At 39.7% G+C, this 24,343-nt stretch overlaps 1 protein-coding gene across 1 annotated transcript in view; it reads left to right on the top strand.

Moving 5' to 3' along the window:
• FREM2 (FRAS1 related extracellular matrix 2) overlaps positions 1-24,343 on the top strand; it is a 217,465-nt gene that overhangs the window by 171,690 nt on the left and 21,432 nt on the right. Inside the window, exons 8-16 of the mRNA XM_017350619.4 lie at positions 2,226-2,435; positions 4,731-4,928; positions 5,940-6,104; positions 6,679-6,861; positions 9,006-9,136; positions 11,847-12,005; positions 14,747-15,050; positions 17,018-17,149; positions 19,096-19,427. Coding sequence (XP_017206108.4) covers positions 2,226-2,435; positions 4,731-4,928; positions 5,940-6,104; positions 6,679-6,861; positions 9,006-9,136; positions 11,847-12,005; positions 14,747-15,050; positions 17,018-17,149; positions 19,096-19,427 — 1,814 coding nt within the window. The remainder of the gene's footprint in view (positions 1-2,225; positions 2,436-4,730; positions 4,929-5,939; positions 6,105-6,678; positions 6,862-9,005; positions 9,137-11,846; positions 12,006-14,746; positions 15,051-17,017; positions 17,150-19,095; positions 19,428-24,343) is intronic.

The following is a 24,343-nucleotide window of genomic DNA, read 5'->3' as shown; positions in this document are numbered from 1 at the left end:
TTTATTTGAGAGTTAGAGTTACAGACAGTGAAAGGGAGAGAGAGAAAGGTCTTCCTTCCGTTGGTTCACTCCCCAAATGGCCACTATAGCCGGCACTGCGCTGATCCAAAGCCAGGAGCCGGGTGCTTCCTCCTGGTCTCCCATGCGAGTGCAAGGACCCAAGCACTTGGGCCATCCTCCACTGCCCTCCTGGGCCACAGCAGAGAGCTGGACTGGAAGAGGAGCCACCAGGACTAGTACCCAGTGCCCCAACTGGACTAGAACCCGGTGTGCTGGCACCGCAGACGGAGGATTAGCCAAGTGAGCCGCGGCACAGGCCGTCATTATTATTGTAATCTCTTAATGTCCCTAATTTTAGATTAAACTTTAGGAGCCAGGGCTTTGGTGTAACGGGTTAAGTTGCTACCTGAGATACCAGCATCACATACAGGTGCCGGTTCAACTCCTGGATGCTCCACTCCTGATCCAGCTCCCTGCTAATATGCCTGGGAAAGCAATGGAAGGTGGCCCAAGTGCTTGAGTCCCTTCTAGGGAAACCTAGAAACTCCTAGCTCCTGGCTTCAGGCTGGCCCAGCCCCAGCCATTGTGGCCATTTTGGGAGTGAACCAGTGGATGAAAGAACTATCTCTCCCTCTCACTCTCTGTGACTATGCCTTTCAACTAAATTTAAAAAAAAATAAACTTTATAATAGGTATGTATGTATGGAAAAAATATTATATAGAGTTTGCCATGATTCACAGTCTCAAGCATCCATCCACTATCTGTCTCAGAACATATTCCTGGATAAAGGAGGACTATTGTAAATGGAGGTGTCAACACTAGCTATATGTCCTTTGGATTGAAAAATATTAAATCAAAAATCAAGCACATCTGAGAACAGAAACTTGATTGCATTGCCTAGGTATCTATGGGTGGAGTAGGTGGGACAAAAGCTCTTTATTAAAATGTATCGCAGGGGCCAGCACTGTGGCGCAGCAGGTTAAAGCCCTGGCCTGAAGCGCCAGCATTCCATATGGGCGCCCCTTCTAGTCCCAGCTGCTCTTCTTCCAATCCAGCTCTCTGCTATGGCCTGGGATAACAGTAGAAGATGGCCCAAGTCCTTAGGGCCCGGCACCCACGTGGGAGACCAGGAAGAAGCTCCTGGCTCCTGGCTTCAGATTGGCACAGCTCCGGCCATTGCAGCCATCTGGGAAGTGAACCAGCAGATTGAAAACCTCTCTGTCTCTACCTCTTTCTGTTACTCTATCTTTCAAATAAATAAAATAAATCTTAAAAAAAAGAAATGTATTGCATTAATCAAGACACCTAAATAGGATGTACTATGGTAGCTTCAAAAATATAGATGTTTAAATAATGTGAATAAAATTTTAAATGTAAATATTTCATGAACAAGGTACTTTAAAAAGGTTGCAGAGAATGGAATTGAAAGGCAAGTTTAATTTTTACAAATTTTTTTACAAATCATGCGTAATTTTTTATAACATATATTTTAAGAGTTTTTTGGAGATATTCTCATTTAATCTTCGATAATCATTTATGTGACTATTGAGCTGATTTCTTCAGATTTGATTTTTATTAGAAGATTCTGAAATAAAAACAGAGGGAGCTTAACACAGAAAGTTAAGCAGCTAACCCAAAGTCCAACCAGTAATATGGATAAAGTTCAGATCCCAGTCTTTGATCTACCACCTCAAAATCCTGGGAGATATGGGGCCTGTGCTGTGGTGTAGCATGTGAAGCTGCCACCTGCAGTGCTGGCATATCATGAGGGCACCGGTTCACGTCCTGGCTGCTCCATTTCTGGTCCAGCTCTCTGCTGTGGTCTGGGAAAGCAGTGGAGGATGGCCGAATCCTTGGGCCCCTGAACCTGCATGGGAGACCCAGGAGAAGCTGTTGACTCCTGGCTTCAGATCGGCGCAACTACAGCCATTATGGCCAACTGGGGAGTGAACCAGTGGATGGAAGACCTCTCTCTCTCTCTCTCTCTCTCTCTCTGCCTATCCTTGTCTTTCTGTGTAACTCTGACTTTCAAATAAATAAATAAATCTTTAAAAAAATCCTGATAGATACTAATCTTATGTGTTTCATTAATTTACTTTCCTGAATTGTTAGGCTGGTTTCTGTTTTTGAAAGATAATTATAAATGTACCCATATCATTTATTTCTCATATTATATTTAATTTAGTTGGTCCCCAACTGACTATTCCTTTTGTCACTAATACAGCTGGAACAGACTATGTGGGAATCAGTCGTCACTTAGATTTTGCCCCTGGAGCCAACATGCAGACTGTTCGTGTTATCATTCTGGATGACCTGGGACAACCAGTGCTGGAGGGAATTGAGAAATTTGAACTGGTGCTTCGTATGCCCATGAATGCAGCCCTTGGCGAGCCCAGCAAAGCCACTGTGTCCATAAATGACTCTGTCTCTGATCGTGAGTGTTTATTAATTTTCCAATATAAGCTATAGTTTATATAAATGGTATGTGAAATGATAATATGACTATTGAAAACTCTATTCATTTCTTAGGGCTGCCATCATAAAGTACTAAAGACTTGGGGGGAGGGTGGCTTAAACAACAGAACTTTGCTGTCTCATAGTTATTGCTAAAAGTCCAAACTCGAGGTGTTGGCAGAGTTGGTTCCTCCTGGGAGTGGGAAAGGAAGGATACTCCAGGCCTCTCTCCTTGCTCTGTTGATGGTCATCTTGTCCCCAGGTCTCTTCACATCATCTGACCTCTATTTGAGTCTCTTTGTCCAACTCCCCCCTTTTTTATGAGGACATCAGTCATGTTGGATTAGGGACCATCCTAATGACCTCATTTGAGTTGTATAGACCTTACCTCACATTCTCAAGAACTCAGGGTTAGGAATTCAAGATTTGGTTGAGCAGGTGGTCACAGTTTGAACCATAACAGTACCTTAACTGACTAAATTTTGCTTTTTCATCCTGATCATTTTGATAGTTTCGGAAGAAAATTTTTAAACTTCTTTATAAATATTAAAGGAAAACTGTTACTGTCATTACTGTCTTGAGTGTGCCGCAAGGATTCCCTCTCCAAAGATGGTTGAGTTCTCAGGGGCCAACATTGTGGCTTAACAGGTTAAGCTGTGTGCAATGCCGGAATCCCATGTGGGCACCAGTTTAAGTCCCCACTGCTACACTCCCAATCTAGCTCCCTGAAAATGTGTATGGGAAAGCAACAGAAGAAGGCCAGATAAAACGAAAGACCTAGAAAAAACTTCTGGCTCCTGACTTCAGATTGGCCCAGCCCCAGCTATTACAGCCATTTGGGGAGTGAACCAGCAGATTGAAAATATCTTTCTCTCTATCTCTCTAACTCCGCTTTTCAAGTAAACAAAACAAATTTTAAAAAGATATATATGGTTAGGACCCCATAGAGTTATGCAGACCTTGAGTATCAAAACTTCTTTTTCATTTCTCAGCACAAGACACTTTCTGTCAATTCATTCACCCAGATATTCCTCAAACTTTCCCTAACAAGGTGCCAGAAGTGTTCTGAGTCAGCTCTCTGCTGGACAGGACTTTCTGATACCCATCACAAGTGTATTCAGAACACTCTTCAACCATGAGGATTCTGATGGTGCAGTCTAAACTGTTATCAATGAGATGTGTAGTTAATTGACCCAGCTCAAGAGTCACCTGAAAATCTCCACACACAGAAAGGGATAGGCATTTGGCTTCCTAATTAAGCCACTACTTGGGATACTCATATTCAGAGTGCCTGGGTTTGAGTCCAAGCTCTGCTCCTGATTCCATCTTCCCCTTAATGTGCACCCCGGGAGGCAGCAGGTGATGGCTCATGTAGTTGCACCCCTGCCGCTTACATGGGAGGCTTAGACTGAGATCCAGCCTCCTGACTTCAGTGTGGTATAACTCAGAACTTTATAGGCATTAGGGGAGTGAACCAGAGCATGAATGCTTTGTGCCTCTGTTGCTCTGCCTCTCAAATAAATAAAATACATAAATTAATTTGTTTAAGATTTATTTTATTCATTTGAATGAAAGAGTTACAGAGAGAGGTAGAGACAGAGAGAGAGAGAGAGAGAGAGAGATCTTCCATCTACTGGGATCCAGACCCCAAATGGCCACAATGGCCAGAACTGAGCCAATACGAAGCCAGGAGCCAGGAGCTTCTTCCAGGTCCCCCACGTGGGTGCAGGAGCCCAAGGGCTTGGGCCATGTTCCACTGCTTTCTCAGGCACATTAACAGGGAGCTGGATTGGAGTGGAGCTGCTGGAACTTAAATTGGCACCCATGTGGGATGCTGGAGCTACAGGCTGGAGCCTTAACCGACTGTGCCACAGCACCGACCCCATAAATTAATTTTAAAAAAATTAAACACACACACACACACGTTGTCAACTTTTCCAGCATGCCTGGATCAACTTTTTATAATTAATACATAGCATGCAGTGTTCTCCAAAAGCTCATGATTAGACAATGTATATGGATACAAATACCTTAAATTCTCTAATTTTATCAACTTTTTAGCATATCTTTATTCCACAATATTTCAAAGGTAAAGAAATCAAAACTTGATTTTCTCAAGGTCAAAATATTGGCAAGTGACATAGAGAAAACTGGAATTCAATTGTTCCTCACTTCTTTTCTGTAATTCTTTCTACTAAACTACATCTTTTGAAATGCTGTTTTCCTTAAAGAAATTTCTGTTTGCTCTGATCTGTGTGTGTATTTGGATTCTCAGTGCCTAAGATGCAATTCAAAGAGCGAATGTACACTGGCAGTGAAAATGATGGGCAAATAGTTGCAGTGATCCACAGGAGTGGAGATATCCAGTACCAGTCCTCAGTGAGATGCTACACGCGGCAGGGGTCTGCACAGGTGATGATGGACTTTGAAGAACGGCCGAACACTGACATCTCTGTCATCACATTTCTCCCTGGTAAGTCTGAGCTTGAGATCATCATATGAGCTTATGAGACCTCAGTGTCTGCTGAGAAATATGTATCAGAAAAATGGATAGCTTGATTTTATCGAGCTAATTACATAGTTTTATGTAAATGACGATAAGCTGAGGTAAACTGTAACAGGTTATGTCTTCTTGGTTTCTATATTAACTTTTTAATTTTGTGCTATATTATTTATTCAGAATGTTTCACTGGACAGAAGCATATCGAACAGATTTCACAATGCCTGGAATTAAACATAATGTTTAAGTGAACAGAAGGGAAAGGGAAGGAAACAGATCTCAGATTTTTAATATGTATACAGTGCCTTAAAATATTTAATCAGTTTTAACCAGTAATTGTACTTAGAGGTATATATTCCAATAAAAAAAAGTCATAAATGTACAGAAAGTTTTTCTTATATAGAAGATTGAAAATAACTTGAGTAATCAGTAATTTGAGAATTATTCATTTGAGCATCCAATTGATAGTGTGTTTTTTGCCATTAAAATGTTTTAAAGAGTATTCATTAGACAAAAAAGTTGAGAATATGATATTGGTCTCATTCTTTGGAGATTAGGACCTGAATGTTCTTGGCTCAATACATCAAAAGTCTGTAACCCTAGAAACTACTATTGTTAAGTCCACAGTGAACAAAAAGCCTAAGACCACTAAGTTGGCTTCCTAATTTTAAGGTTATAAATTTTATCAACAAAATTGACATTTGTTGTATTTTCCTTCTTTTCCAATGTGAATGACAAAACTTAGAGATATTAAATAAGTTCTCTGTACTAATCGGGGCCTGCCATTATTAGTGTTCAGACATTTATTCATTTGCTTTGCAGATATCTGTTGAGGCTTTTTCCATGCCAAACACTATTTTTCACAAGACAACAACAGAGAGAAAAACAGCATCCTGGTCCTCGTGGTGTTTGCATTCTAGTTGCCAGTGTATCCTTCTTGGCCTGTGGGATGTGGTTGACTCACCATGGTCATTATTGTTTCAGGCGAGACTGAAAAACCTTGCATTCTGGAGCTGATGGATGACACACTCTATGAGGAGGTTGAGGAGCTCCGCTTAGTTCTGGGCACTCCACAAAGCAGCTCTCCCTTTGGGGCTGCAGTTGGCGAACAAAATGAAACCCTGATAAGGATCCTAGATGATGCTGATAGTAAGAAGTCATTTTTTATGCTCTGCTGTAAATTTGGAACTCAAATCCAGCCTTGTTGCAGTTTTAGGAGGTTAAGTAATTCCTCTATCTGACTGAGATTTTAAAGCAACTGAGAAAAACACTAGGACAAGTGGGGAACAAAACAAACCCTTAAAATCAATCAAATTGATGTTGGGGAATATGGCTTACATCTAAATACTGAACCCCAAACATCCACACCGGACCTGCTCCCTGCCCCCCACCTCCTAACCCATTGCCTCATAACACCCTTAGGTATTGGCTGTCCTAGGATATGTTTTCCTCTTTTCCCTCTCCCTATAAGGATCCTTCTCCTGAATAATTTAGTGTACCTAGGATCATCCTGGTGCACATGCTCTTTGGAGTCAGATTAATTCCCAGGAGAAACTGGGCCACACATTTAAACTTTTCCTTCGACACTCACCACTTACATGGAGTGACAGGACAAAGTGTAATAGTCATTAAGCTCTTTCCATATGGAAAGAAACATTAGAAATGGGGAAAATGCATTCCTATTACTAGCTATTTAATTTGCCTGTGTTTACTGCAATTTTAGAGACTATTATTAAATTTGGAGAGACCAAATTTATCATCACTGAACCCAAGGAACAAGGAGAGTCAGTGATTATAAAAATTCCAGTGATTCGCCAAGGAGACACCTCCAAAGTTTCCATTGTGAGAGTCCATACCAAGGATGGCTCAGCCACGTCAGGAGAAGATTATCACCCCGTATCGGAAGGTACAGTTTCCCAGAGCCCACCTCCAAGAGGATTGTGCCATCAATGAATATTAGTACCTGTGCCCTTGAGAATGAGAAGAGAAATATCCAACTGAAACAAAAACAAACCACTCTTTCACATCCATCACCTTCAGCAACACAAATACAGTAGAATTTATTTCTGGCATTTTCTTTTTTGACTTCTAGAGTACATGTGTCAGGAGTTAGGGACCTTTTATTTTTGAGTCTACTTTAGTTTCTACTGATTTTACCTTTGGTAATCAGATATTAGATGATAATTTCATGTAATTTTCTTTTACATTGAAAATTTACATAATTGCCAGAGTGATTATCAATTTTAGTTGAGATAATATAAAACTAACAATCTAAAATTAAAGCTAGAATGTTATGCATGACCATAGCACACAAAAAGTGATGAAATTATATTTATAAATTAAGCCAACACAGATTTATTTTTAATTAAAGTTTAGAAATTAGTAGGCCAGAAATGATCAGCTATTTTCATCCTCTGGAATAAGAACTGTAAGTTCTTTTTGAGTATGAAAAATATCTCGTGAACTCAAAACATATGCCAAGTCTAGAATGACTGTTATATCTAGAAACAAAACTAATTATAAAGTGTGGTTTACTAACGCCATTTTAAAGAAAAAAAAAGCCCTCTTTGTAATCTATAATAAAAGCATTGAAGTAGAAAAATAGACACACTTGAAGGTGCATTTTATTCTACCAAACTCCAGGATTTATAATTTAGAATTATAATGACTGATCTGCAATTATAACAGAAAGTAACATCTGCCATCTCCTCTAATTGAAATGATTATGCTTTATACTTTTTTTTTCTCTTCTGAACTTGTTTCTAGAAACTATAGTAAAACCACCAAAATAGTTTGTCCAAGCTTAGCAGTACAACTAACTCATGCTTAATCATGAGTTTAATAAAATCCAATAATTTTGAACATTTTGGTAATTTGGGGGTGATATTGAAGAAAAATATTTTGATAACTGGATTTAATTTTCACCACAATGAAGCAATTTTTTAACTGAGAAGTGAGGGGAAAACTAATTAACATTTATCTAAATAATTCTATTTCCAAGAACAACAACAAAAAGAAGTCTTTAGGAAGGATGTACTTTTCTCTGAAGGGAGGAGAGAACTTCCACTTTGCTTATGGCTGTGTCCAAATACTGATGGAGTCTGTGGTCACAAAAGGCTTCCACAGCCTTGGCAGCCCATGGCAAGAGCCTCGGGTGATCACTGATGTCATAAGTAATTGTTCATTGGTAAAGGAACAACAGAAGTCACTGTGCACTTACTCCCCATGTAGAACCTCCATCCTTAATGAGTTGTACTATGAGAATTAAAATCTGCAAAACTTGTTCTCAACCTGTACTCTATATGTTGTATGTGTGTGTGTGTGTATGCAAACTGTTGAAATCTATACTTAACATAGAGTTGGTCCTCCGTATATAAAATCAAAGTAAAAATGAACCATAATGAAGAAGGGGATGGGAGAAAGAGTAAGAGATGGGACAGGAGTCAGGGTGGGGTAGTGGGTATGGGAAAAGAACCACTATATTCCTAAAGTTGTACCTATGAAAAATGCATTCATTAAATAAAAGCTTTTAAAAAAGAAGTCTTTGGGAACTAAAATTCCAAATTATTAATTTCACCTGAAAACCAATAATTTTATATCCAGGTTTTCTATATATACACATAATGTAAATACCATTCACACTCAATTACAACTGTGACCCCATTCAATTGGCAGGTCTTATTGGTTAGAAATTCTGGGGAATGACAGGAGAGTTTAAACTGATTCTCAGTTTTAGAATTTTGACAGTTCCACAACTCAACGTATTTTCAAATTGTGACTAACAAATCATAAATAGCTACTTTTGATTAGAATGTTTTTGAATAAGATAGAATTTAATAGAAAATATTAGCTTCCAAATATATATTAAGAATAAGTTATATTTGTTAAACTCTTGAGCCACTTTGATTTGTACACACAAAAATGTACACACACATACACACACACAAATATGAAATGTGTTTCTCATCGTAGGCAACACTCCCAAAAGCTTGACAAATGCTACTCACATTCACATGCAACAGATTTAATTCTGTGATGTTGCTTTTGTAGAAATTGAGTTCAAGGAAGGAGAAACCCAACACATTGTTGAAATTGAAGTTATCTTCGATGGAGTAAGGGAGATGAGAGAGGCCTTCACTGTCCATCTGAAGCCTGATGAAAATATGATAGCAGAGACACAGGTAAGTGGTACAGCGTGTATATAAATTCATGATGCATGCTGTATCATAGAAAATGCATGTAGAAATCCTATCACATGAAAAAAAGCAATTAGGTTTTGTGTAAGACTTATGTACATGAAAGGAATGTACATGATCTCTCTTCATTGCCCAAATATATTTTGTTCTATTTATAGTAAAATCAAGAAACTCCTATCACTTTTTTGAAAAATGACATGTAAGAAACTCAAGGCTTGGAGTCCCCCAGTCCCACATTACCCCATGTCAGTCAATAAGGATTGGATTCCCCAAAGAAAGCACAAAAATGAGACAATTAATTCAGCACTGTACCTCATTACAACATATGACAGTACTTAAAACATCAGTGGAAAAATGGAAATAAAATTAATTTCATTTTGTTATAAAAATGTTTTGAGATCCATGCATAGTTTTTCATAATACACATTTTCTGTGAATATTTTTGAGGACCTCTCATAAAACCACATTCCAAGTAATTTTCACCTAAATAAATACATCCTTTAGTTACATTTTTCACCAAATTTTGTATGTATCCTTACACATTTTAACCTACAAAACAGTTTGCTAACCTTCAAAATGCCCACATAGGGGCAGGCATTGTAGCACAGTAGGTTAAGACACTGTTTGGGGCTCCCACATTCCATATTAATAGCAGATGATGGCTTAAGTCCTGCCGCAAATGTGGAAGACCTGGATGAAGTTACAGGCTCTATGCATCAGCCTGGCCCAACTCTGGCTGTTGCAGGCATTTGGGGAATGAACCAGTGAATAAAATCTCTCTCTATTCTCTGTCTCTCCCTTTTTCTATGTCACTCTAGCTTCCAAATAAATAAACAAATAAATATTTTAAAGACCCACGTGTTCCTCCTAGCTTTATCAGAATTTGATGTCCAAAGTCTTGTCTTTTTTTTTTTTTTTTTTAGTTTTTGACAGGCAGAGTGGACAGTGAGAGAGAGAGAGACAGAGAGAAAGGTCTTCCTGTGCCATTGGTTCACCCTCCAATGGCCACCACGGCTATCCTGGTCTCCCATGGGGTGCAGGGCCCAAGCACTTGGGCCATCCTCCACTGCACTCCCTGGCCATAGCAGAGAGCTGGCCTGGAAGAGGGGCAACCGGGACAGATTCTGGCGCCCCGACCGGGACTAGAACCCGGTGTGCCGGCGCCGCAAGGTGGAGGATTAGCCTAGTGAGCCGCGGCGCCGCCCCAAAGTCTTAAGTCTTTATGACCGAAATATAGCAGTCCTGAAACATGTTTTCTGTTTGTTTATTTATTAATATTATATAATAAATCCTCAAGATAAACAGAATATCCATAGAATTTTGACCTTCACACTGAAGATAATTTATTAAACTCTAATGCATATCATTTTAGGAACAGATCAATTTCTATAATAACTCTGCAAAATTTTACCATATTGTTTTTATTTGTTTCATCATTATGAGATAAAATTAGGGAAATCTTTTCCTTAAGTCTTTTTATTGTTTTATAATCTTTATCACTTGATAGTGTTTCTATTTGATGGTGTTTTCCGGGTCAATTTTATAATTTAAGAAATATGAGCAGAATCTTTATCAAATCTATTTTTATGTTGATCACATAAAGATGAATCTATTTTGATTTTTATGGAGTACTATATGAAACTCTTCTGGGTGAAAGGAACAGAGATTCACTTCAATCACTTCCAGGAAAAAAACTTCTTTTAAAACATGCAGTGATCCCTGACTTACTATGGTTCTACTTAATGATATTCCAACTTTATGTGGTGCAAAAACAATAGTTATTCAGTAGAAAGCACACCTCAAATTTTGAATTTGGACCATTCCCAGGTGAGTGTTACAAGATCTGAGCCTCTCTCTTCATTCTGAGAAGAAGCACTTGCTTCAGCTCCCAGCCACCACCATGGTCACGAGAGGACACAACCAACACCACATTGCGTTGTGCTGCCAAGCTGTGATGTTCTATAAGTTAGGTTTATTTAATGCATTTTTAACGTATGGTATTTTCAATTTATAGTGTTTATCATAATATAACTCCATTTTAAGTCAAGGCATATATGTACATGTTAATATAAGTTGGAAGCAGTAATACATAGTCAAGTACTGGAAGATTATTCAGAAACTAGGGATAATTGACAGCAGGTATTCCAGCTGCCTACTCAGCAGCAGACGTTCACAGATTCCTCTTCTGTCTGGAGCTATACTGCCCCCTCTTACCCATGCTTTAACTGGTGCCTTCTACCCTCTGTTTTTTAGAGTTTCATCTCTAGCATGCATTTTATCGTGGCCCACACCATCCCATGACCTCTATGTTCTTACTTGTCTCAATGTGTCTTTCAGCTTCCTCCCAATTCCAACTCACTAACTTTTTCATAAGATTTCCACGTCACAATTGCAAGACAGATTTAGCAATGACTGTCACAATTGGAAAATAACATTAGAGCTCAAATACCTTGTGGGCCACTAGCCAACCTATGGATTAGGCTATGTCTTCTCTCCCGGGGCCATATCAACAAGGGACCAGGGTCACAAGCAACAAACCACATAGGACCAGTCACTCTGTTGGGTTCTGGGCATTGACAAAACTCATCAAATGAAGACCATAGATTTTCCAGGCATCATGAGTGTGATCCTACACAATGGAAGCAGTAAAAGTCTATTCTTTCACTAATTATTGCTAATCATCTTTCCTTCCCAGATGACCAAAGCCATTGTGTATATAGAAGAAATGAACAGCATGGCAGATGTCACTTTTCCCTCAGTCCCCCAAGTTATGTCCTTGCTGATGTATGATGACACTTCCAGAGCTAAGGAAGGAACTGGTCCTGTGTCTGGCTATCCTGTCATCTGCATCACAGTGAGTAGCAAATTACCAAAGCTGAAGAAAATTGTGAGATAACTATTTTAAATAATTATAAACCTTAATCAACATGGTACTGTTCTTATCACAAAGTGTGGAAAATACTGAAAGGTTTAAGATTTGTGCTTTGAAAAGGAAGATACAACATTAATTAAATAAACTCCCAGTTTCTCTTTATCCTATCTAACAATGATTAATTGATGTTATGTAGTGTGTTATCTCAGAGACTGTCAGTGATTAAAATAAACAAGATAGGACTTCTGCACACAGGAATTTAAAATTCAGGAAGAGGAAAATATACAGGAATCAGTAACTGTGGAATAGGGCACGATGTGGTCATTATACAAATGATAAAAATTGGAAGCCAGAGCTGCTGCTCAATGTGTGTGGGAAGACTTGTGGGTTTGAATAGTTTAAGAATCAGACAAGGGAGGGGTGGCTGTTGTGGCGTCATAGTGCCTAAAGCCGTTGCCTGCAGTGCCAGGATCCCATATGGGCACCGGTTCAAGTCCTGGATGTTCCACTTCCGATCCAGTGGGTTAATGAATGTTACTATATTACAATGTTTCCTATTTTGGTCCCTTCTCACCACCATCTGTTCATTTCTCACCAGCCATGCTGTTCATTTCTTCTATATACACAATGGCTTTGGTCATCTGGAAAGGAAAGATGATAAGCAATAATTAGTGAAAGAATAGACTTTTACTGCTTCCATTGTGTAGGATCACACTCATGATGCCTGGAAAATCTATGGTCTTCATTTGATGAGTTTTGTCAATGCCCAGAACTCTGCTATGGCCTGGGAAAGCAGTGGAAGATGGCCCAAGTGCTTGGGCTGCTGCACCCACATGGGAGACCCAAAAGAATCTCCTGGATCCTGGCTTCGAATAGGCCCTGCTCCAACTGCTGCGGCATTTGGGGAATGACTCAACAGATGGAAGATCTCTCTCTCTCTCTCTCTCTTCTTTCTCTCTCTCCTCTCTCTCTCTCTCTCTTGTCTCTGCCTCTCTATAGTTCTTCCTTTCAAATAATAAAGTAGATAAATCTTTAATAAAAAGAGTCAGATAAGGGAAGATAGTTACAGAAGGAAGTAATTGCAACAGCTAAAGGAATAGCGGAAGAAACAGCCCATTATCCTACTTTGCTAGCTCTCCTTCTCTTGACTCCAAATTTTAAGCTTCTTTTGAGAAAATCTATTATTTACTTGTTTTTAATCATAATAACCCCTAGTACCTACCTATATACTAAATTAACATTTATTGGATTAACAAAGCAGTAGCAATAATTTGGTGCTAGATTACAGGAATCTTTAAGTGCCATATTAAGGAGTTTGTTCTTCATTTTTTTGGTTGGCAGAGTTTGCACAGAAATATGGCACGATCAAAAGGTTTATGTTGCAGTGTTTACAGGGCAGGAGTGCTAATAACAGGGCAGTATGTGTCCGTTTCTAGGGAGAAAAGGCCTGGAATTAAGCAGGCAGATGGTGGTGAGAAGGGACCAAAATAGGAAACATTGTAATATAGTAACATTCATTAACCCACTGGATATGGAAGGGAGGAGGAAAGGGGAAGAGGAAGGAGAGACACAAGGAAGAGAAAGAATAGGATAATTTGGCAAATCTGATTAACCAAGAGATAATTATCTGATTAACACTTTTATTCATATTAGAAGTAAAAATATATAAACTGTTTGAATTCAAGCTTGGAGTTCATTCATGAAAGCAGAAATTTGGAAACTGTGTGAACAGCATGTACAAATTGGGAGAAAAAAGACCTGTAGTGAAAACACTATTTTTGTGGGGTGGCTGGGTCCAGGTTCTTGTCTCCAATGCAAGAAAGAATTTCAGAATTAAAGGTCAGAGTTGGGACTGGCGCTGTGGTGCAGTGGGTTAAAGCCCTGGCCTGAGGCACTGGCATCCCATATGGGCGCCAGTTCTAGTCTCAGCTGCTCCTCTTCTGATCCAGCTCTCTGCTGTGGCTTGGGAAAGCAGTAGAAGATGGCCCCAGTGCTTGGGCCCCTGCACCCACATGAGAAACCCAGAAGAAGCTCCTGGCTCCTGCCTTTGGATTGGCGCAGCTTTAGCCATTGCAGCCATCTGGGGAGTGAATCAGCGGATGGAAGACCTCTCTCTCTGTCTCTACCTCTCTCTGTAACTCTGTCTTTCAAATAAATAAAATAAATCTTTTTTTTTTAAAAAAAAAGGTCAAGTTATTTACATGCAAAACAGATGTACACTCTCCTTGACTGTGAGCATACTTGAGAGAGAGCTGCACTTGAGAGAGAACTACACTCAGTAATCTGGAGGCATAGAGGATAGTGTCTAGGGTGGGACTGAATTGAATATTCACAAGTGGTAGAGTTTGCTCTTTTATGGAAATCTCAGAAGTGTCACACATCAGGTGCATGATGGGAATGGGAGTGCCAGCCATGGCAATTTTATTGTAATGACATTATAAAGAGCTAAAGATCATCACAGGGACACAACTGGTGGCCATGTTGATTGTTTTCAGCTGTTGCCGGTTCTAAGCACTGGATTCATGGAACCCGTAGGGATTTTGTATGGGTAGAAGGGTCAGAGGGGTGTTGGGCAATGCAGGAGGGGGCTGTGGCACAGAGAGGGTTGCAAGGAGGGGCTGTCAATCTCCACACGTATATCACTAGGATAGAGAGAACTTGAGAGGAGTAAATTCCATATTGTGCTACACTGTGGTCCTAACATAGTTGTTTCTTTTCCATAGGCTTGCAACCCCAAATATTCAGACTACGACAAAACAGGCTCTATTTGTGCCAGTGAGAACATCAATGACACTTTGACGCGGTACCGATGGCTGATTAGCGCTCCCGCTAGCCCTGATGGTGTCACCAGCCCCATGAGGGAAGTGGACTTTGACACTTTTTTTACATCATCAAAGATGATCACATTAGACTCCATATACTTTCAGCCTGGCTCCCGAGTACAGTGTGCAGCTCGTGCCGTGAACACTGACGGGAATGAAGGCCTGGAGCTGATGAGCCCTATTGTAACCATTGGCAGGGAAGAAGGTAAGACCTGGACATTTTCCAGAAATGATCACTGGAATCCCATGGAATATTACAAATGTCTGATTTTAGGTTATTAATTCTTGCATATGCCCATGTGTTTCATAATATTCTGTCAGTATTTAAAAATGAAAATCTATTTTTATGAAATTATTCACTGGAAAACATATTTATTCATTCCACATTTTTAAGCAACTATGATATGCTAAAGAAATTGGAAAAATAAGAAAAAGAAAAATAAGAAAAGGAAATATGAAAAATAAGGTCATATCCTTGACCTTGAGGAATTCATAATGAAGTTAAAGATAGAGATACATTTTAGCATGAATAGGGCACAGAAATGCAGAATTAGAAGTGAGTAGTTCCACCCTGAGTGAGTCAGAAAAGGCTCATAAAAGAGGAGATGCTTCCGCTGAAGTTGGACAATGGTCGAGCAAAATAAAGAATGAGCAATGACTGATAGAAGCATGGAAGAACATGGGATCTTCCGTACAAAACACACTAGTGAAGAAATGGGGAAGCTCTGGAAAGGGAGAAGTGGCACCAGGAGATGGAGTGCAGGGACAAGATGTGGACGGGCATCCATATGACCTGGGAGGAGTTCAGTGGCTGCTGGGTGACCAGGAGTCTGTGACAGGTGGGGAAGGACAGTCAGGACAAAGACAAATGTGCACTTGTCTTACCTTGGTATTACAAGGCTTGGGGCTGGAGTCAAGGATATACTGAGGATGGAGAATAGGATGTGGCTAGAGATGAGAAATCCACTTTGTAAACTAATTCTTACTCTGCAGAAAAAGTTTTAATTAGTTTTTTAAAGATAATATTATATGACTCTACTTCTAAAACATTCATTTGCATTGAACATTCAGAAGTGTATTTGTTACATAAAGAAAGATCATATGTTCATCACCACCATGGTGTATTCAGTATCATATGTGAATATCATATGTAATAGACATGCTAATTTATTAGAATTAAAATATATGATTTTTAAGTTTCTGGTGAAACCTAGGCTATTAAACAATGCCTTAAAATGAGTCCTCCTATTAGTAAAGCAGACAACTGAGGTGCTGGGGCCTGCTTTTGACTTTATTGTTCTAATAAATACCTATTTCCTCTGTTTTGTGCAAATAGAAATTACATATTTCCCAATAATTAAAATCATAATCCAGCATCTTCTTCCTTTCCATGATGATAAAATTAAGATATCAAAATTCTCTTAAAGAAAATGTTGGAGGAGGAGTTTCATTTTAAAATTATTGGAAGTTATTGAGAGATATCTTTTAGATAGATGATAGGAAGGAAGGAAGGAAGGAAGGAAGGAAGGAAGGAAGGAAGGAAGGAAGGAAGGAAGGAAGGAAGATGGAGGGAAGGTAAAAAGAGAAGAGAGAGAAAAGGAGGGATGGAGGAGGGAGGGAAGGAAATAAATAAAAAGAAACATGACTGTTTCTCTGTTAAGAAACAGAATAATCTGCTATCTACATTTTGTTGTTGGATTTAGTTTTTGCTTTTAAAATTAGTGCACTTTTAGTTTTACACACTAATAAATAATGTATATTTTTAAACTACTCAAGTACATCATTCTAGGGTAAAAATTAAATTCATGTAATAAAATTATACTTAAATTTTCATATTGACTTTTGGTCATTTTTTACCATATCTGCTCATAGTTTAAATTAAAATGATTTTGTGAATACGATCATAAACTAGAATGGCCAGTGCATATGAAATCACATTGAGTAGTAACTATTCCCTTCTCAATCTCTGAAACATCAAGGGGCACTGAGCCATCTGCTGGGATGACTTTTCACACTGTGCTCCCTGCTTCCTTGTAGTACACACTCTTAGCTTTGCCCCAATCCACAGATAATTTAAAGTACATGGAAAAGTAATAGCACCTGCTTTGAAAATACTCTGGAGGTGACCTCTATTATCTTCTTTTAGCATAAATATTCATTCTTTTCCTTGAGGTCTTTGTCAGCCGCGTGTGCCAGGGGTAGTGGGAGCAGAGCCGTTCTCAGCTAAATTGCGCTACACAGGCCCCGAGGATCCAGACTTCGCAAACCTCATCAAACTCACTGTCACAATGCCACACATAGACGGTAGGTGACTTGGGTAAGCCAGTCCATGGACATGTTTGGGTTCCTCATGGTATGGTTTATTTTGCTTAATCTTCTGAATAACCATGTTTATATCAGTGCTCCATTTGCAACTAGAAATTAAAGCCCTGTGTCTTTCAACTGTTTCTACTTTCTTTCTACTCAGTTTTTAAAGTTCTGACCCTTGAAATAGTCTTTCAAATTAGATAAGTTTAACATATGTCCAAAGACAATGAATCAAACTTTCTTTTTTTGCTAGCTTACTATGAAAGAGCACAGATATGTCTTCAGACTTGAACTTGGACTTGATTTATCAATGTTTAACTTCAACATGTACTGACTATTTCATAACTGGGGTTTTATAAGTCTCTCAACATTGATCCTATAACAAAGATATCTCTTATACATTAAAATATAATAAAATGTGATACTAATAGGGGTCATATTTTGTGTTCATTTTCTACAAGTAAAGAAACATTGCTTTATGAACATTTTCCCATGTATCAAAAGGCATTTTCAAGTTATTTTCCGTTCAATTCACTCTGTACATTAAGTAAATGTCTAATATTAATTTTATTACATGAAATGTTATATTTTATGCATCTGAGCAAGTGGAACTAGGCAACGTTAGGAATGGCAAGGTAGAACCCTCCTCCAAGAACAACAACACCCTGCTGTGTCTGCTCATTAACAAACCCAAACTTGTGTTTCTGAGAGAGGAGAAAGCTAGATTGGATTCTGCATCTCTTTACAGCAAAGCATTGCCCCCACATCTGACCGTCCTTTCTATAAGCCCAGGTGTGAGTGTGGCTCTAAGACTCAAAGGGCTGACAAAGGACCCATGAGGAGAAACCAGACTTCTAACAGTTTTTTCCTAATAGAGAAGGGGTCCCTTTTGCCGCCAACAGAGTTTGACTTTACATTCTCTGTGATGTTCTATACAGCAGCTCTCCCAGGAGCAAAGTAGGGGCTGACCAGTCCTTTGCAGGGCCATAGCTCTGCTCTGAGGAAATCTGCAAGGGAGTGGTGGGACAGTTCAAAGACTCTGGTGTAGTCTTTTGCTATCTTACTTATGCAAAGAGTCAGCAAACTATGGCCCACAGGAAATTTGCTGCCTGTTCTTGTGTGGTCTGCAAGCTAAGAATGGGTTTTATGGGTTTTAGAGGAAATTCAAGTTCATTGTCCATAATAAAGCTTTATTGCACATGGTTATATCCATTCTTTTATGTAGTAGAAACTTTCTCTCTAGAGTAGCAGCATTGAATAGCTTTGACATGGAACTCAGGGTCCACAAGTCCTTGCATAGTTACTAGTTAGTCCTTCATAGAACATGTTTGCCAGTGCTTAGTCTATATGGGCAATTTTCAAATTTTTGATTTCAGCATAACCTTAAAAATTATTGAGGCTCTCAAAGACATTTTGTGTTTGTGGGTAATATCTAAAAATATATGCTAAATTTGAAGTTAAAACTAAGGAGTTGTTAAATATTTACCTATTCATTCATTAAAAACAATGAAAATTTATTACATATTGATACAAAAAGTTTGTAAGAAAAATAACTATAATTTATGAAATAAAAAAAGGTTGGCATCATTTTATATTTTGAAGGCATTATTAATGTCTCAAAATAAGGTAACTGAATTCTCATATCTGATTCTGTGATCAACCTACAGCAGTCTGTCACATCTGGTAGCCTCTGAAGAACACTACTATGTACTTGTAAGAGAATACAGGTGGAAAATCCAAATAACAGCATTATGAAAATAGCTTTAATATCATGAATCTTGTAAAAAATCCTGGGGAACCCCAGGGTTCCCTAAACACCCTTTTGATCATCACTGCTGTGTGATACTTTGTAACACTGTTTCCTCAAAAGATTAAATCATTCTAATGACTTCAAAGCTCTTGGCTGCCTGAAAGAAGGTAACAGTACTTCCCGTTGCCCACAGGCATGCTCCCTGTGATCTCTACCAGAGAGCTCTCCAACTTTGAGCTGACCCTCAGCCCTGATGGCACAAGAGTTGGGAACCACAGGTGTTCCAACCTCCTGGATTACACTGAAGTGAAAACCCACCATGGTTTCTTGACGGATGCTACCAAAAATCCAGAAGTGATTGGAGAGACATTTCCTTACCAGTACAGCTCATCCATCCGAGGCTCCAGTACCCTGCGCTTTTACCGAAACCTAAACCTGGAGGCCTGTTTGTGGGAGTTTGTCAGCTACTACGACATGTCAGAACTCCTCACCGACTGTGGAGGCTCCATTGGAACAGACGGACAGGTACAGGTTTTTCACCTCTGAGCTTTGTTCACCGCATAAACCAATGAGTTTGTTCTGTTACCTAGATTTATATTGAATCCTACTTCCAATTTCAGCAATGTAGGTAACAAAAGGAACCAGATGATTGACATGGATGGGATGAGAATCCATGCCTATTTCTAGAATATTATCTCAAAATATAAAGATTTTTAAACAGTGGGTAACATTGTCTTTGTATCAAGAGGACTTTATAGGGGCCAGCACTGTGGCATCGTAGGTAAAGCCACCGCCTGCAGGGTCAGCATCCCATATGGATGCCAGTTCAAGTCCTGGCTGCTCCACTTCCAATCCAACTCTCTGCTATGGTCTGGGAAAGCTGTAGAAGATGGCCCCTGCATGGGAGACCTGGAAGAAGCTCCTGGCTCCTGGCTTCAGGTCGGCCCAGCTCCAGCCATTGCAGCCATTTGGGGAGTGAACCAGTGGGTGGAAGACTTCTCTCTCTGCCTCTGCTTCTCTGTAACTCTGCCTTTCAAATAAATACATGAATCTTTTTTAAAAAAGAAAAAAGAAGACATTATATAATTATTGCCTTAAACTCCAAATCTATTGTGATTTAAATGCAAATACTGATTTCTCTTTAAAATATATGCCATTATTTCTTCTACTTGGGCCCAGATGCATGTGATAGTGTGTTATGCACCATAGCAAGTGAGGATTTATGAGACTGAACACCAGTTTAGGTTTTCTGCCTCCATACTTTCACTTTTCCCTATCCTCCTTCTCCCCTTCTACGTACTTGTTTCTCTTTCACAATTTTCTTTTCTATTTTTCTCCTCTTTTGATCCCTTTGTTTTTTCTCCCTCATCACCATCATTGAAAGTATTTTTGTTAAAAGCTTATATTTTTAAATATAATACATTTTGTGTATACAGACTTTTTATTTTTATTTCTTCACTACAGTTACTAATTCTTATTCATACTACACAGATATTTACATATAAAAGACACACACATACAAAATTGTCCTGCTACTACCATCATCACAAAAAATTGTTGTAATGATAAGAAAGCAAAGTATTCATTTGGGGTTATATTAGAGAATCTAAAATATGTATGCTACAGTATAAAATTATAATAAGCATTTCAACTAAAAAGCAAGTCTTTCTTACCTGGACTAAATAAGGAATTATCTAAGTAGACTCATGCATTAAATCATTGAATGGTATGCAGAAGCATCACATCTTTCGAGATTTTTCCAAGGTGAAGCCAATCTTTTTTTCAGTGCTATATTCCTAATAGTCAAAATATAAAACAATTACAGGAGAAAGGTAGATGATAATCAATTATCAGTTTAACACCACAGCAAAGCTCTGAAACATCAAAAGTTCAGTTGGTGTTGATGTTGAATGAGTAGACACATTTTCTCCAGAAACTATAGGACGCTTGTGTCATGAAGCATTATCTTAACAGCTTCCTCTAAAGACAGCAATATTCAGTAATTTGCACAAATTAGTAAAAATCCCCCAAAAAATGCCAACAAAAAGACAATGTGAAATGGTAGAAAGAGCCTGCATACTAGAATCAGGCAAATACAGACCCAAGTTTTGTTGTGATATTTTCTAGCAATGTGTCCTTGACCAACTTGCAAAGCCCTCATGACATTAACTCTTCATGCCCTTCCTCCCCAACCTGTCTCTGCTACATGAAAGAAACCACAGAAGAAGCTGGCACCACAGCCTGCATTGCCAGCACACCTGGTTCTAGTCCCAGTCAGGGTGCTGGATTCTGTCCCGGTTGCCCCTCTTCCAGTCTAGCTCTCTGCTATGGCCCGGGAGTGCAGTGGAGGATGGCCCAAGTGCTTGGGCCCTGCACCTGCATGGGAGACCAGGAGGGGCACCTGGCTCCTGGCTTCGGATCAGCGCGGTGCAGCAGCTGCAGCGGCCATTGGAGTGTGAACCAACGGTAAAGGAAGACCTTTCTCCCTGTCTCTCTCTCTCACTCTCCACTCTGCCTGTCAAAGAAAGAAAGAAAGAAAGAAAGAAAGAAAGAAAGAAGCCGGCGCCGTGGCTCAATAGGCTAATCCTCCACCTTGTGGCGCCGGCACACCGGGTTCTAGTCCCGGTTGGGGCGCCGGATTCTGTCCCGGTTGCCCCTCTTCCAGGCCAGCTCTCTGCTATGGCCAGGGAGTGCAGTGGAGGATGGCCCAGGTGCTTGGGCCCTGCACCCCATGGGAGACCAGGAAAAGCACCTGGCTCCTGGCTCCTGCCAGGATCAGCGCGGTGCGCCGGCTGCAGTGGCGGCCATTGGAGGGTGAACCAACGGCAAAGGAAGACCTTTCTCTCTCTGTCTCTCTCCTCTCTCTCTCACTGTCCACTCTGCCTGTCAAAAAAAAAAAAAAAAAAAAAAAGAAAGAGAGAGAGAGAGAGAGAGGGAGAGAGGGAGAGAGGGAGAGAGAGAAGAATAAGCATCTTATCCCCAGAATTAAAATAAAGACTTTATGAAAAATCATCCTCAGCCTTTTCCTTTATGGACCAAATGTCACTCATTTTTTAGTGCTCCCTCACAGAGCCTATTTTCAATCCATTGTTAAATCATATGTATTTTCTTTCTGCTTGCTCTTCTCTCAGGGACTTTCCCAAGTCTCACAATCTGTTTGTCATAAACTACATTGGATATATAAATAGGATCACATTATAGTTCAATTCTCCTTTAATGGAATCATATCATACAGGGGAGCTCTTCTGTGGGTCTGTGTAGTTTATGGCCCATTGTTATTATAAAGAACATTTCTGAGGGCAAGCAGCTAGCCTAGCTGCAAAGATGCTGCTTGGGATGCCCACATCTCAAATTGGAGTAGCTGGGTATGCGTTCTGACTCCCCTCCTGATTCTAGTCTCCTCCTAATGTGTATCCTGGGAGGCAGCAGTAATGGCTCCAGTACTCAAGTCCATGCCATGCATGTGAGAGACTCAGACTGAGTTCCATCCTACTGGCCTCATCCTGGCCTAGTCCCAGCTGTTGTGAGAATCTGGGCAGTAAACTGACAATAAAAGATTTCTCTCTCATTCTCTTGCTCCCTCTCTTTCTCCCTCTCAGCTTTATCCTATTATACCTATCCACCTTTCCAGTGTGTTAAGCTCATTTTGCATGCAAAGCTTGCTCTTTAAAGTGTTAACTCCTCAGACTAAATGTGAATATAAGATGTTCAGCAAAACTGACCATATGTTGCTGCACCCTTTTATTTTAGAGGACTATTAAATTACTTCAGTTCAGTAATTTTTGTTCTTCCCATGACCTCTGCTAGCAGGGATGTCATTGCTTGGCTACTGTAGCTGAGCTGCCAACAATTCTGCTCCATGAGGTAAAAACTGGCAACTGCAGATTTCAGTTAAATCTCATTGCCCAAAGGCCTTATGTTACATGACACTAAATTAAGAGAGAGTATTAAGAATAATCTAATTCTTTAGTAGTTTGTATTACCTTCTTAAGTAGATGGCCAGTTAGCCTGTTTTTGATCTAGTGCTTGTTTGCCTTGACATCCACAATGAACACGAGCATGATGTTGTCTTCTGTCTTCTTCATAGCGGACTATGTGGTTAGGGGAAACTTGATGATGGTGTAGTAGTCAAGCTTATTTCTCCTGGGGAAGCTCTTCTGAGGATATTTGGGGTTGCCACCAGACGCATAGTATCTTGGGCTGCTGAAATGTGGGTGACATGTGGATCTTCTTTTTTGTATGGTTGTAAACACCTTTTAGCACTGCCTTCTTGACTTTCAAAGCCTTTGCTTTGACTTTGGCTTTGGGAGGGGGCAGGAGTGTCCTTCGCCTTTCTTGCCATCTTGGTAAACAGCAATGGCTAACTCATTCCATGAGTTTCTTTTAAAATAATTTTTCTCCTTTTGCATTCTTGAAAATTAGTTGAATAGCATAATCATGATAACCAATAGCACAAAGGTAACAAAATTCACAGTTGTTGAGATTTCCGGATCTTGTTATAAATGTTAAAGCCCTCAGTATAATCTAAATATACTACAAGCTAATGAAACATACTGCTTATTCTCTTGGAGTGAAACTTAAGCTAGGGAAATGTCCATCCCATTTTCTCCTATGAGCTTCCTGTAGCTTAAACATTGATTCTCCCCATGGCTGTTGATGCTCTCCTACAAGAATGCTACCCAACCTTAGTAGTGAAAATATGTGTCAGATGGCATCCATATCCACTGTTGGTAAAGCAGTGAAGACTCAAATCCCAACAGCAGGAGTCTATAGCTTCATCTAGGTACAGCAGTTCAGTTTTGTTTAAATATTTGTGTATCTATTTGAAAGGCAGGATTACAGAAAGAGGGACAGAAACATCTTCCATCCTCTGGTTCACTCCCTAAATGGCTAGGAGCTCCAAAGCTAGGAGCCAGGAACTCCATCTGGCTCTCCCACACAGGTGCAGGTGTCATAGCACTTGGGACATCTTCTGTTGCTTTCTCAGGTGCATTAGCAGGGAGATGGAATCAAAGTGGAGCAGCCAGAACTCAAATCAGTGCCCATATTGGGATGTCAGCATTTCAGGTGGTAGCTTAACCCATGGCACCCCAGCAGATCAGTTTTAAAGGTATGTATGTGTGTGTGTGTCATGAGATGGCAACTGAAGAAAAGCAAACCAAATGCTTGGTAAATAGATTCAACTTTAGAATTTTGTGAGAGTCTTAACAAACATTCACAATTATGCATTTAAATTAGAAAATGGGAAAAATACAGATGAACCTTCATCATGGGCTATCTGTGCTTCAGAGCAGCTTCGTGATTTCATTGACCACTCCAGGCTACTGCACCTGCAGAAGCTGCTGTCGGCCCCAGCCTGAAGATTTCTGCAATTCCACAGAGCCCTGTCCAACCACCTAGAAGATTTTGTGCCTCCACTAATCAGTTCCTAGACTTGGCAT

This window comes from Oryctolagus cuniculus, chromosome 9 (genome assembly GCF_051225735.1).
Source record: "Oryctolagus cuniculus isolate XC-2025 breed Fujian yellow rabbit chromosome 9, ASM5122573v1, whole genome shotgun sequence".
Lineage (NCBI taxonomy): Eukaryota > Metazoa > Chordata > Mammalia > Lagomorpha > Leporidae > Oryctolagus > Oryctolagus cuniculus.
The sequence above is the reverse complement of the archived record's forward strand: the minus strand, read 5'-3'. Positions and strand labels throughout refer to the sequence as shown.